At 56.3% G+C, this 12,152-nt stretch overlaps 1 protein-coding gene across 1 annotated transcript in view; it reads left to right on the top strand.

Annotated features, from left to right (window-relative positions):
• The window catches only part of GDPD5 (glycerophosphodiester phosphodiesterase domain containing 5), a 94,755-nt gene that overhangs the window by 46,178 nt on the left and 36,425 nt on the right, over nucleotides 1-12,152 (top strand). Inside the window, exon 4 of the mRNA XM_027774217.1 lies at nucleotides 1-44. Within this exon, the coding sequence (XP_027630018.1) occupies nucleotides 1-44 (44 nt within the window). The remainder of the gene's footprint in view (nucleotides 45-12,152) is intronic.

Here is a 12,152-nt window from a genome sequence, read left to right as displayed (position 1 = left end):
GCCGCTGGAAGCGCTACCAGCGCTCCCACGATGACACTACGCCGGTGAGCTGGGGGACCTACAGGATTCAGGGAGCCCCAGTAAGCCCAGGGGTTGGGGAAGGCTCTCAGCTGGCCCTCTGCTGCGTGGCTGTGGATTGGTTGCCAACTTGGCTTTCTCCCTCTGTATAATGAGCTCATAGGGGGCCAATGGGCGGCATGGTCGCTGGAAGCGCTACCAGCGCTCCCACGATGACACTACGCCGGTGAGCTGGGGGACCTACAGGATTCAGGGAGCCCCAGTAAGCCCAGGGGTTGGGGAAGGCTCTCAGCTGGCCCTCTGCTGCGTGGCTGTGGATTGGTTGCCAACTTGGCTTTCTCCCTCTGTATAATGAGCTCATAGGGGGCCAATGGGCGGCATGGTGGTTAAGGTGCCTGGATCCCACGTGTCCAACCGTGCGGTTCAAGTCCCAGACCCAGCAGCTTGAAAAACATTGAGAGTGTGCATGCCCACAATCTCAAGATTTTCCAGGAGGAGAATGGAAGAGAAGAGAGTGCTGTCTCACTTCCCCTCTCTTCTCTCTGTCTCTCTCCAGTGAGCACATGCACCCTATAGCAAAAAATAAAATACAGTAAAACAGGCTCATAGGAATTCCTGAATCTACCTGGCTGGGTGTCACGGATGCAGCTAGTTGGTAACAATCCTCTGACGGCATGGGGCTGGCTGGCCCAAAGTTCTGGGCAGGGGGGGGAGCACTCCAGGAGAGAAGGGTCACCCCAAGGTGAGCAGAGGTTCTCAGCTTCCTGGCAGATCCGGACAGGCAGGCAGGCGGGCGGGTGGCAGAGGACTGGGTGAGGAGGTGAGCCTGGCCAGCCTGGAGCCTGGGAACTGGCAGGGCCGTGGCCTGGCACCAGAACCCAGTCACCTGAGCCACAGGCCTGCCAGAGCTGGCAGCAGGTGCTCGACTGGATAAAGAAAGCCTCCCTCAACGCTGAGCTTCCCAGGCGGGCAGAACTGCTCCCCGGTCCCTGGGTGCTATCAGGTGAGGATCCTGTTTCTTCCTCTGAAGGCACCCAATTCCTGTGTGGTGTTTATCTAAAAGCTTTGCTGTCTGCAGAACAACTTTCCTCCGCCCTCCTGCTTGTCTGAACAAAGAAGCCAGCCTCCGATTCAGCTAGCCCCAAACAGGCTGGAACAAACACCCAAGGGGTGTCTGTGTCAGGAGCCGAGTGGGTCGGGCTGTCTGGAGAGGGAGGTCGAGAAGCTCAACCCGTACCCCAACCCCAACCCCCTGAATTAGTGGAGATCTGCACTAGGCTAAGTCAGGAGCCTTGGTTCATGACCACAGATGGTGAGAAGTGGGAACCGCCTGATTCACTGGACCTCACTCCCAACACAGAGGAGGCAACATGGCCAAACTGAGGCTGCAGAGCAGGCCTTGGCAGTGCCACCTCCAGGAGTCCCACTGCAAGGTCCAGCCTTTCCCTTAGGTGGATTAGGTGGACACGGCACTTGCCCACGCTGGTGCAGGCAGGAACTGTGGCGGCTGATGGGCGGGGGTGCCACTGCCACTCAGCCCTCATTGTCTCCATGCTCCCTCCCCTGTGCACTGGAGCATCACACACTCAAGGAGGTGCCAGCTGACAGCCTGAGAAGAGCAATGGGAAGCGACTGGGCAGTGCCCCGTGCTAGGCACCAGGCAAGGCACTCCAGTCGCATGAACAAGGCTTGTCCGGCTCCGAAAGGGGACAGGGTGGGGTGAATGACTTCATAGCTCCTGGCCACCCTGCATTGCTCTGGGTCCTATTCTCTTAAGGGTGGGGTAGGCAGCCTCCCTCACTCCTGCCTTCCTATGTCTGGGAAGGCAGGCTCGGCCATGGCCAGCACCCTGGGTTTGGTGAGTCCCTGCTGTGTTGGGCGCTGGCTCACAGGCAGTGAGCTGTGAGTTACCCTGGGTAAACAGCATGGGGTAGTGACTGGGCCAAGGTCACAAAGCAGCAGGGGTTGGAGTGGGGGGAGGGTGGGGCGGAAAGACAGCTGAGGCTGAGGGGAGGAGAAGGATAGCTGAGCCCCCAAGAAGAAAGCCTGGGGACCTATGGGACAGAGCTGGCCCAAGACAGATTCCCCCGGGCCAGCCAGCAGTGAGCCAAGGAGTGAGAAAGCGCTGGTCTTGGCTGGGCCAGCACAGGGCCCAGGGTGGAGGAAGGGGGCTGCCACTGGTTCTGAGGGGCTGGGAACCCAACTGTGCAGGCTCTGCAGACACCAGGGTTGGGAGGAGGGGGGCAGGTATGGGCCTAGGCTGGGGGTGCAGCAGGAGGCCACACTGGCTGGCGGGGTGAGAGGAGAGCACTTGAGCAGGTCTGGTGGCAGCATCTCTGCAGAAAGGCTGAGCTCACCTCAGGCAACCCGGAGCCCAGCTGAGGATGGAACCCAGCTGAGAATGCTGAGGATGTGAGCGCTCCTCTCGCCCTGCCCCTCCCTCCCACTTCCTGGGTTCAGAGCCTCAGCCTGTCTCTTCTCCTTTCTCTCCCTGTCCCTCTGAGACAGCTGCGCAGGTGACAAAGGCTGGGCTCTCTGGCCTGCCGCTGTGCAGGGACAGGGGTCTGGCGACTCACAGAGAGAGCTCGGGGCGGTGGGCAGGCTCTGTGCATTTTGCTGAACAGATAAATAGAGCCCAGCTAGGAAGATGAGAGGAGAGCTAGGGGTGGGTAGAGCCCTCTGCTGGCGCGAGGGGTCCAGCCTCTGCCAGGTCTCTCTTCTCCCGCATCTCCCAACTCAGAGAAGCCAGGGGTCCAGTCCTGGGAAGCCAACCTCTCCACGTCTCATCAGTGAAACAGGCTGACACGTCGCAGCGTCACTGAGGCATTCCATTCTCTCCTCTACCTGGAAAATCAAGTGTGAGAGTCAAAGGAAAACTTAGTATTGGGGCCAGCCAGGTGGTTAAGGTGCCCGGATCCCACATAGTTGGAGTTGCAGACCCAGCAGCTTGAAAAACATGCTGGACACATGTGCATATGTGGCCAAAACCCCAAGAGGAGAATGGAAAAGGGATTGTGGATGGTCATCCTCCCTGGGGGAATGCTTTCTCACTGCCCTCCCTTTCTCTCTGTGCCTCTCTCCATCAATGCCTGCACTAGCAAACTAAAAAGAAACAGTAGCATGTATCGGGTTCCTGCTGTGTGATGCAGGGGGAGCAGTGTTCACATCTCCCCTGGTGATGGCTGTCACCCCTCTGTGGGGCATGCTTCACCGTGCACACTTTCTGGATGGAGAGAACAAAGGCTTGGCGCCCTCCCCCAGGCATCAGTGACGGGTTTCCAGCACAAGCCTCAGGGGCTGGAATTGGGGGAAAGCACATGTGTGTTCTGACCATGAACATGTTTAAATGAGAGCCCACTGGATGGGGAAATTACCTGATGGAGGAGAAAGGGCACTGGGCCAGGAGCATCCAGGACAGGAGAGGGAGTGTCCTTGAAGGCCAGGATCTTGTGTGTCTCTGGTTAGGATCCAGCCCTGTCCTGGGGAGTGAGGAGGGTAGGCAGAGGGCTTGGGAAGGAGCTCCCCTCCCCCATCCCGGCAGGTCTCCTGTCTCCTGCCCCCTCCCCCACCAACCACATGCCCTCCTCTTCCAAGCCCTTTTACACACTTGACAAGCAAGCGTGGGTAAGTGTGTCCATACGCCCAGGACACAGGGTTGGCAAGCAAGGACACAGGGAACTGAGGACTGGGAGAGCGACATGCCTTGCTGCACTGCCCAGCACTGAGAGAGCAGAGAGCCTGGCAGCAGGAGGCCAGGCTTTCTCCACAGCCAGGAAGGGGATGTGAAGGTTTTTATAACTGGGGTAATTAAGTGGTGGTGTCTGTGACTCGCTCCTCTAATACTGCCAATTAAGGACTTGATAGGACGCTGTCCCCACAGGGCCCGTGAAGACCGAGTGTCTGGGAGAGGCAGTTTAGTGTCTCAGCCAGCTTCTGTGTGAGAGGGATGCAGGTCAGACGCCCGGGGGAACTTCCCAGCCAGAGCAACACGATGCCAACGCTCTTGTGCTCCTACGGGCTGTTTGCCTTGAAGGCTGCTACACACTCTATCAATTCCCTTCATCTCACAGGTGGGGCTCCCGGAAGAATTAGAGATGTATTTAGCCGAGGGGCTGACGGCACAGCTGCACGGCCCCCTGTTCCCACCGCCAGGCCTGTGCCATCTCCCCTGTTCCATACCAGCCTTGTGTGGGATGCTCTCGCTACTTATTCGATCAACAAACCTACCCCGATATCCCCTCCCTCCTTCAGAGGGCTCCTAGGCAGTGGGGTAGCAGACAGGAATAGCACACCCAGACCATGCAGAGTGATCACAACAGTGAAAGCTAGTCAGAAAGCCCATCTCGTCAGAGCAGGGACATGATCAGGGTAGAGGAATTGAGGCCACCAGAGTGTCTTATGGTTGGGAATGGAAGGTAGTGCAGCTCTGTAAGGCTCAGGTGTGAGGAGGGGGATGGGTGTTGCCACAAACAGAGCCTTGAGGCCGTGGGAGGGGCCTGGACTTCACCTTGGGCAGGGGGAGTCCTGAGTGGGACTCAGGCATGCAGGGCCCACTGTGGTTACACTGTGGAGAATGCTTAGGTGTGAGGGGGTGTACACAGGGATACAGAATAGGGGAGGGGTTCCAGAGACAGTGATGCAGGTGTGGTCGGAATTGCAAGAAAGGAGTCTCCAGAGGTGAGCGCATTGTCCCATGGCTGCCAGCCTGGGTGGGCGAGGCCAGTCCGGGGAGGGGGATGGAGTAGGCAGCCATGCTGTGCCCAGCACTGAGCATGTGAGGGAGTGATCAGGGTGTGGTACAGCACCATGGGGGTATGCGGAACAGACAAAGGAAACCTCCCAACCCCAACTTCCCACCTCTCTGACGGGATGTGAGGCCTGCTGTGGGGAAACCCACCAGCCTCTGCCTCTTCCCCTCCCGATACTCCCAGGCCAGCTTGCTGAGCTCCTCCCATTCCAACGTGGCCTTACCCTTCACAGCACCGCGCCCTTGCTCCTGCCAACCCCTCTGCCAGGCATGGTCTCTCTCTCCTCTTCACCTCTTAAGACTCATTTCAAATGCCCTTCCACCCACCTAAAAGACAGCTCCTCTCCCCCCTTTTCCTGTTTCCCTGGGGCCCCTGCAGCCCCTCCATCCTGTGCTGGCCATGTGGCTTGTGCTTTTCTGTGTCTCCTGCCAGACTCTCGAGTGTTACATGGGCTGGGCGTGGACCTATAGACTCCAGGCCGGCTCAGAAGAGGTGCGGGGGCAGCTGGCAGGATGTATGAACAACTAGAAAGAGGGTTTTGAGAGGAGAAGCTATTGGTGGTCTGGAGGAGACGGGCGGACCTGTGTGGACAGGTGCATGCTGCATTCTTGGCACCACCTTCTATACCCCGGGCTGTGGTTGGCAGGGAAGGGTGCCGACTCGACTGGGACATCCCAGACCACCTTGGAGCTGAGATGGGGCTCTGTGGAGGGCTTCGCAGCTGGTCTCCCACTTCCTGTCCTGTCAACTCTAGGGGCTGGTAGCTGGGATGTGGGCAGGGAAGGGTGGATTTCATTCAAAAATCAGGGTGGGCTCTGTAAGTGAAGCAGCCTTTGAGATGAGCTCTGGGGTTGCCTGGATTCAGCCAGGTGCAAGCAGGCAATCCTGGACAAGGGAGCTGCCTCCCCCATGGCTGAGTGTGTGGGCTTGGGCAAGGCCAGACCCTCTCTGGGCCTCAGCTTGTTTGTGGATTAAATAGAGGCATAACTCCATGTCCTGGGGGTCCAATTAGATAAGGGAAATGATAAGCCACTGTCTGTACAAGAAGAGACAGACCATTGTTCCTCCCGGGGAAACGCCCTCCCTGCACACCTTCAAAGGGCGATGGTGCACTCTCTTCTCTGCTGCTTTGGGGAAGAGGGGCCAGCAGGGGTGAGAGCAGAACTCTCTGAGCTTTATTTTTCCCACTTCTAAAAGGGGGTTGCTAATATCTCTCACAGGGTTGCTATGAGGATAAGAAAATCGGAGATGATGTTATTACATCCCTGAGCGCGAGTCAGGCTGGCAGAGTCCAGGTCTTTGCTGCAGACACAGAAGTGGCCTGGCCACTCTTCACAGGGAGCCGCAAGGCTCTCATTATTAACACTTCATGAATGCCACCATCATGAGCAGCTGCTTAGAGAACGTAGGTGGGGCAGGAGGTAGGGGGCTAGGGGGACATGGGCAGGGGGCTGTGGTCACCCCCCCCTGTAGCCCAGATGGGGCCTTCTGAATGGCTCCAGGATGGCCCTTCCTAGGGGCCCCCTTTGCTTTGTTCCTGTGTCCTTTGGGGCTGATGCAACCCCAGGGGTGGGTGGGGAGACATGGGGAGCTCTAGACAGGGCCCAATTCCAGTCTCCTGCCTAATCACCGACTGGGAGTGTACCCCAGCAGAAGCAAGGGCAGACAGAGCCTAATTGCCCAGCTCTCTGTAGCCCTGAGAAATAAATCCAGCCTCTTAGGCTGTCAGGAGCTGGCTGGGGGTGGGGATTCTAATCCCCTTCCTTGCTTGGCCCTAATGCTGCCATCTATCTCAAGCCTCCCCAGGCTGTCCCCCATCCCAAAGCTCCTGGGTCAGCCCCAGGGTAATCCTGCCAGGCTCTGCCCCCTATCCCTTCCGGAAGCTCCCGCTTCCCCAGCTGACATTTCTCAGCCTTTTTTTGCACTAGTCCCCTCATTTGGACACTGGAGAGCGTGAAGCAGGCTAAAGGTTGCAGGAGCTGGGATGCCGGTGATTTGGCCTGCATGTGGGGAGGAACCGCCCTCCGCCCCATCTCTATCTCAGTCTCTGCAGGCCTCTGTGATTCTAGGACTTAACAGCAGAGGCAGCGCTCTAGGAACCAGGGCAGGGCTTGGCCACTGAACAGGCAGGGCCAGCCCAGGGGAAGGGGGCTGCCTTGGGACAGACTGGAAAACCTAGAAACAAACCCACACATCTGAGAGCTCACCAGGCGGTAAACCAGCATGGGAATCATCGCAAATCCCGCAGGCGTACAGGCACGGGCGGAAGCATCTATTTGGTGAAGATGAAATTAGATCCCTGCCTTTTACTCCAAACCAAAACAAATTCCAGATGGATTAAAATGTGTTTTCTCTATTTTTAAACTTTTTTTTTTTATTCAGACAGCGCACATTTATTGGGAAAATTTAAATCACATCGAAAGGTAGAAAGCTAAAGAAATTTTAGTCTTCATGTTTTAGAGAGGTTTCTAAACCTCTCTCCCTCCATGCAACATCTGTACGGAGCTATGGATAGAGGGCATAAATAGAGGAACAGGTTCCAGATTCAGATGTAAATACTGACCCCGAGAAATTGCCAGTGTAAGCAGACAACCTCATTATATGATCTTGGGCCAGCCCTGATGTGGTGGTTAAGATGGCTGAATCCCACATGGCCAACTGCACGGTTTGAGTCCTGGACCCAGGGGCTTAAGAAACACTCAGGGTGTGTGTGTGTGTGTGTGTGTGTGTGTGTGTGCATGTATATGCCCAGAATCCTGAAAGAAACGAGAAGTGGAGCATTGTACAGGACCATCCCCCATGGGGGATGCTTTCTCACTTTCCCCCTCTTTTTTCTCTTCAGCAAGAGCACATGCCCTCTGGCAAATTTTTAAAAATGTATATATATATATATATATACACACACACACAGATTTGTCTGTGTGTATACATATACATATACATACATATATATGTATATATAAAATCTTGGGCCTCCTCCCTTAAACATGATACCAAAAGGGTAACATCTATAAAGGGGAAAAAAGGAAAGATTTGATTATGTAAAACAATTTAATTTTTGTACAAAAGACGTGACAAATAAAATTAAGTCATAGATCAAATAAAAAAAATACACAGTATATACAAAAGTTAATACTCTCATATAGAGGGGGAAAAACAACATTTTTTTGGCTCTAGGGCGTGTGTGCTCACCAGAGACAGAGAGGAGAGGGAGAAAGTACCCACCGTGAGTCATGGTCACGCTGCAATCCCTTCTCTTCCGTCTCTCCCTGCTTTTGGGATTTGGGGCACACATGCACACATGTCTGACGTGTTTCTCACACAGTCTGGGACTCAAACCACGCTGCCATTGGCCATACGGAATCCAGCTGCCTTAACCACCAGGCCAGGGATCTGACCTGAGAAAGCTTTTGTACTCCCTTAAGAGAAGAAGCCAGCACCCCAAAACAAAAGCTGCCTTGCTCTGTGCCTCTTCCACTTTCTCCCTCTGCCCAGATGGAGGCTCCTCAGCCTTGTCTCCCCAGCAAACACTTTCCTTCCAGCTGTGCTGCAGGTGTGTCTTCTCCCGGAAGCCCTCAGGACTACTTCCTACCCCAGTAACTGGCAGCGTTGAGGATGTGGCCTCCGTGTTCCTAAGCAACCCACGCTTGTCCCATTCGCTACACTCATCCCCAGGGTTGGAGTTGCCTGTTCATCACTCAGTTATAGCTCAGGGGGACTCAGCAGAACCTGATTTACCTCAGTGTATCCTAGGAGACAGCTCAGCACCTGTGTATAGACTGGAAGAGAATAGAGGGGAGGGTGTGGAAGGGACAGGCTAGAATTTAGGATGGGGTGGGATGTATGGGGTGTTTTCTTTTGGTTTTTGTTTGTTTGTTTTTAATTCATGATAGTACATTCCCATGCTAGAGACAGAGAGAGGAGAACCCTCAATAGGGCCCATCACCTGTGACCCCCTTTCCCCAGCCCTCCTGTTCTTGGGTGCCCGTGCATTTCCAGGATGTTTTCAGGACAGCCTGGGGCTCCGAACCTGTGGCTGGCCAGGAGGCTCCCAGCACTGCAGTCTAGTACCCTGACCTGCACTGCCAGGCTGGGCCTGGGGTGTTTTTAGCAAAGGGAGGTCCAGATGTTTCCACACCATCTGTTGATCCCGCTGTCATTTCTGCACTAATTTATTAACGTGCTAATCCGGCACGCACATTCCTAAGCTATTCTCCATCTTTGCATCTCAGTTTCTCCATTTCCTAATTGGACCTTTAGAGGATGAGGCGAGATGATCTCTAAAATCTCGTCCACCTCTGTAATCCAGGGAGCCTGCCCTGGCACCGTCTGTGACTCCCACTGTGACCTTGGGCAAGGCCCTGTCCCCTGAGTCTGTGTCCTTCTTGGTCAAGCCAGGATAATTATGTGTCCCACTCCTTGTTGCTTTGAGACAGTTGGGGACACTGGAGACTCCCAGACTTGGGTGTGAATTCTGGCTCCACTATTTCATTTGCCTTTTATGACTTTGGGCAGATCACGTCCTTTCTCTGAGCCTCGGTGTCCCCAGACCAAACTGCCTGCTTTGCAGAGCTGTGGAGAGGATGAGATGGAGCAAGCAAGGAGCTCTTATGGGTGCCCATCCCCCAGTGCATAAACCGCTCATGTGCGGCTCTGTCTTCCGCAGTCAGCGATAAGCCATGCCAGGGTCTTGTGCCAGGGTCTTCTTCCTCGGCAGTGCTGGCCCTTAGGGCCGTGGACTGCAGGCTTGACTTCTGCGTCTGGCTACCCACAGCACCCACCCTGGGTTGGGGGCCGGCAATCAGGCTGGCTCAGCAGGCGAAGTTGGGTGTAGAGCAGGAGGAGGGGAAGGCTCGATCACTGCCGTCACGTAATTAAAGGGCTGTCAGACACGAAATGATAATTATAGGAACGGCTGTGGATTTGGCGACTTGCAGCTTACATCTGTAACAGCGCGGCCTGGCAGCCCTCCTGTGAGGTGGTGGTGATGTCATCCCTGTGAACGGAGGAGGAAGCTGAGGTCGGAGGGGCTGAGTTGTTGGCCCACAACCGAAGTCCGTGGGGAGAGGGCCAGGATTAACACCAGCTCTTTAGCACATCCCCCTCCTCTGGTCCCTTGACCGCAATATTTCTTGCCCTTTTGGCTGGATTTGTTCCGTGTGGGATCAGAGAACCCGCGGCAGGCTAGTGTTCAACGAGGCGCATTTCAGGGCTGGCTCGGAGAGAGGAAGAGAGAAGGGAAGTCACCGCTGCTGCCCCGCCATCTCTGGACACTGCATGTGTGGTCCACATCGTGGGCCAGTTCCACTGTCCCCATTTACAGAGTGGGAAGCTGGTGCCCAATCCACAAAGTCACTCAGCAGTGGCCAGTGTGATTCAAACCCAGTGTTGCAGGACTCCTAACCGGAGCCCAGCCCTGGGACTACTAGCGCCAAAGCGAGACAGCCCCTGGTGGCCTGGAAGCTGCAAGGCCTTTGCCCTAGGGTGACAGGCAGGGGAACAGTGGTCAAGCCAGGCAGCTCTGGCTCAGGGAGGTCTGTGATGCTGGCAAGCTGAGGCTGGCTGCTCCTGCTCAGGTGCCACTCCAGGCTCTGTGTAGGGACCGGGAAGCTTCAGTGGTGGGAAGGGCAGTGCATGCATCTTGGCAAGCAGCTCAGCAGCGCCATCCCCCATAGTGGCCGGCCATGTGTCCTGGTCAGGGTCGTGGCTGCAGTGGAGACCATATGAGCTCAGCTGCTGTGCACTCTTTAGGCAAGTTTTTCTTTCTCCGAGTGCAGGGGTTCTGGAAGGGGTTGGGGGCAGGACAGAGACAGAGACATGACTAGAAGAGTGACACCAGCAGGGACCATGGGAGGGGCAGCAGCCTTTGGGAAATTCATGCCGTGTGGCCCTGATGGCACTGGTGGGCCAAGTCTTCCTGGAGGGTACAGGGCAAGAGCGAGGAGGAAATGGAGTTGAACACCCATGGCCTCTGGGATTCTGCCACAGCCCCCATCCCCTGGGGGGAGGGGTGGAGCAGACTGCTCCCCTCACACCTGTCACAGGACACCTTCCTGGCACCTGGCAGGGCCTCCGCCCTCTGGACCCTCAAGCGGTTGTACTTGCCAGGCCCCTCTCAGAACCTCGTCTGCTGGTCAGAGGCGCAGTGGCATGCCCCTAGGTAGGGCAATCTCTGTGGGCAGGCAGCCACCCAACACTGCTGGTTGGGTCCATAGAAGTCAAGGGCTCCTCTGTAGGGTGGGGGTAAGTCCAATCCACAGTGGGGACATGTACGCCTGACTGCTCCCCACAGACCTCTCAGGTAGGCAGCCCCAGCACTCACCCCTGGTGCCCGCTGTGGCCAGAAAGCTCAGGCTGTGACCCAGGAGGTGTCACTGCCTGTATCCTGCTTTGTCTGTGGCCACTGCCAGGGCCCTGAAAGGAAGGATGCTTGGCTGTCATGGGAGCTTGTCCCTGTGTTGCCCCGGCTGAGCCTGCTGATGGTCCAGGACTTGGATAACAGCCACGTGGTGTCCCTGCATCATGCAATCACACGACTGTGCCCTCTGCTCTTCACCCCATTTCTGAGCACTGCCTTGTGGCCCAGTGTGACTCTGGACCCTGGAGACACAGAGCCGTCTCAGGCCATCCCTGCCCTGAAGGAGGTCACAGCCAGGGAACTATCCCTTATTGTGCATTGCCCATCTGCCCCCTGAAGTGAAGCACCCCTCCGAGGTGGGGGTGTCATTCCTACTCACAGGGGAGGAGCCCACAGCTCAGAGGGGCAAAAGGACTGGAGTGACACAGGTGGGTCCCACTTCTGTGATCGCACACACAGCTAAGGCTCAGATTGGTGGTGCCAAGAGTCTGGTCAGGGAGGGCAGGTTTGGGAGCTGGAGGGAAGCACAGGCTTCCTGAAACCTCAAGAGATTTGGTGCCTAGAGAGGGAAGAAAGGAATCCGAGGGGCCAAGCTGGGCCTGGGGTCACCATCCTGGCCCCAGAGAACAAGGGTGGGTGCTGACAGGAGCTGCTCAAGGTCGCCTCCTGCAGGGGCCTCTGGTCAGGACACCTGGGTTTGAATCCCATCCCTACCCCTCTCTATTTGGCGACCTCTCGGGCTCACCCTCGCCCGCCCATGTGCTCACCAGTGCTGGTCTATGTGGAGCCTTTGTGCAAATTACCAACAAGTGCCCCTCCCCTGGGACACCTGACTGCCACCTGCCAGAACACGTCATTCATGGTGATATGCACGTGTGCAACCACACTGTGAGCGGCACTTCTTAGCGTGTGCGTGCACCACATGTGCAGCTGTGCAAGGCGCGTCTTGGCCCTGGTGTGCTGGGGAGAAAGCCCCCGAGGACACAGCGGCTGGGGGGACTACAAGTAGGGAAGAGGGCGGGCGGACG

Source organism: Tupaia chinensis, unplaced genomic scaffold, assembly GCF_000334495.1.
Source record: "Tupaia chinensis unplaced genomic scaffold, TupChi_1.0 Scaffold000047_1, whole genome shotgun sequence".
NCBI lineage: Eukaryota > Metazoa > Chordata > Mammalia > Scandentia > Tupaiidae > Tupaia > Tupaia belangeri.
The sequence above is the reverse complement of the archived record's forward strand: the minus strand, read 5'-3'. Positions and strand labels throughout refer to the sequence as shown.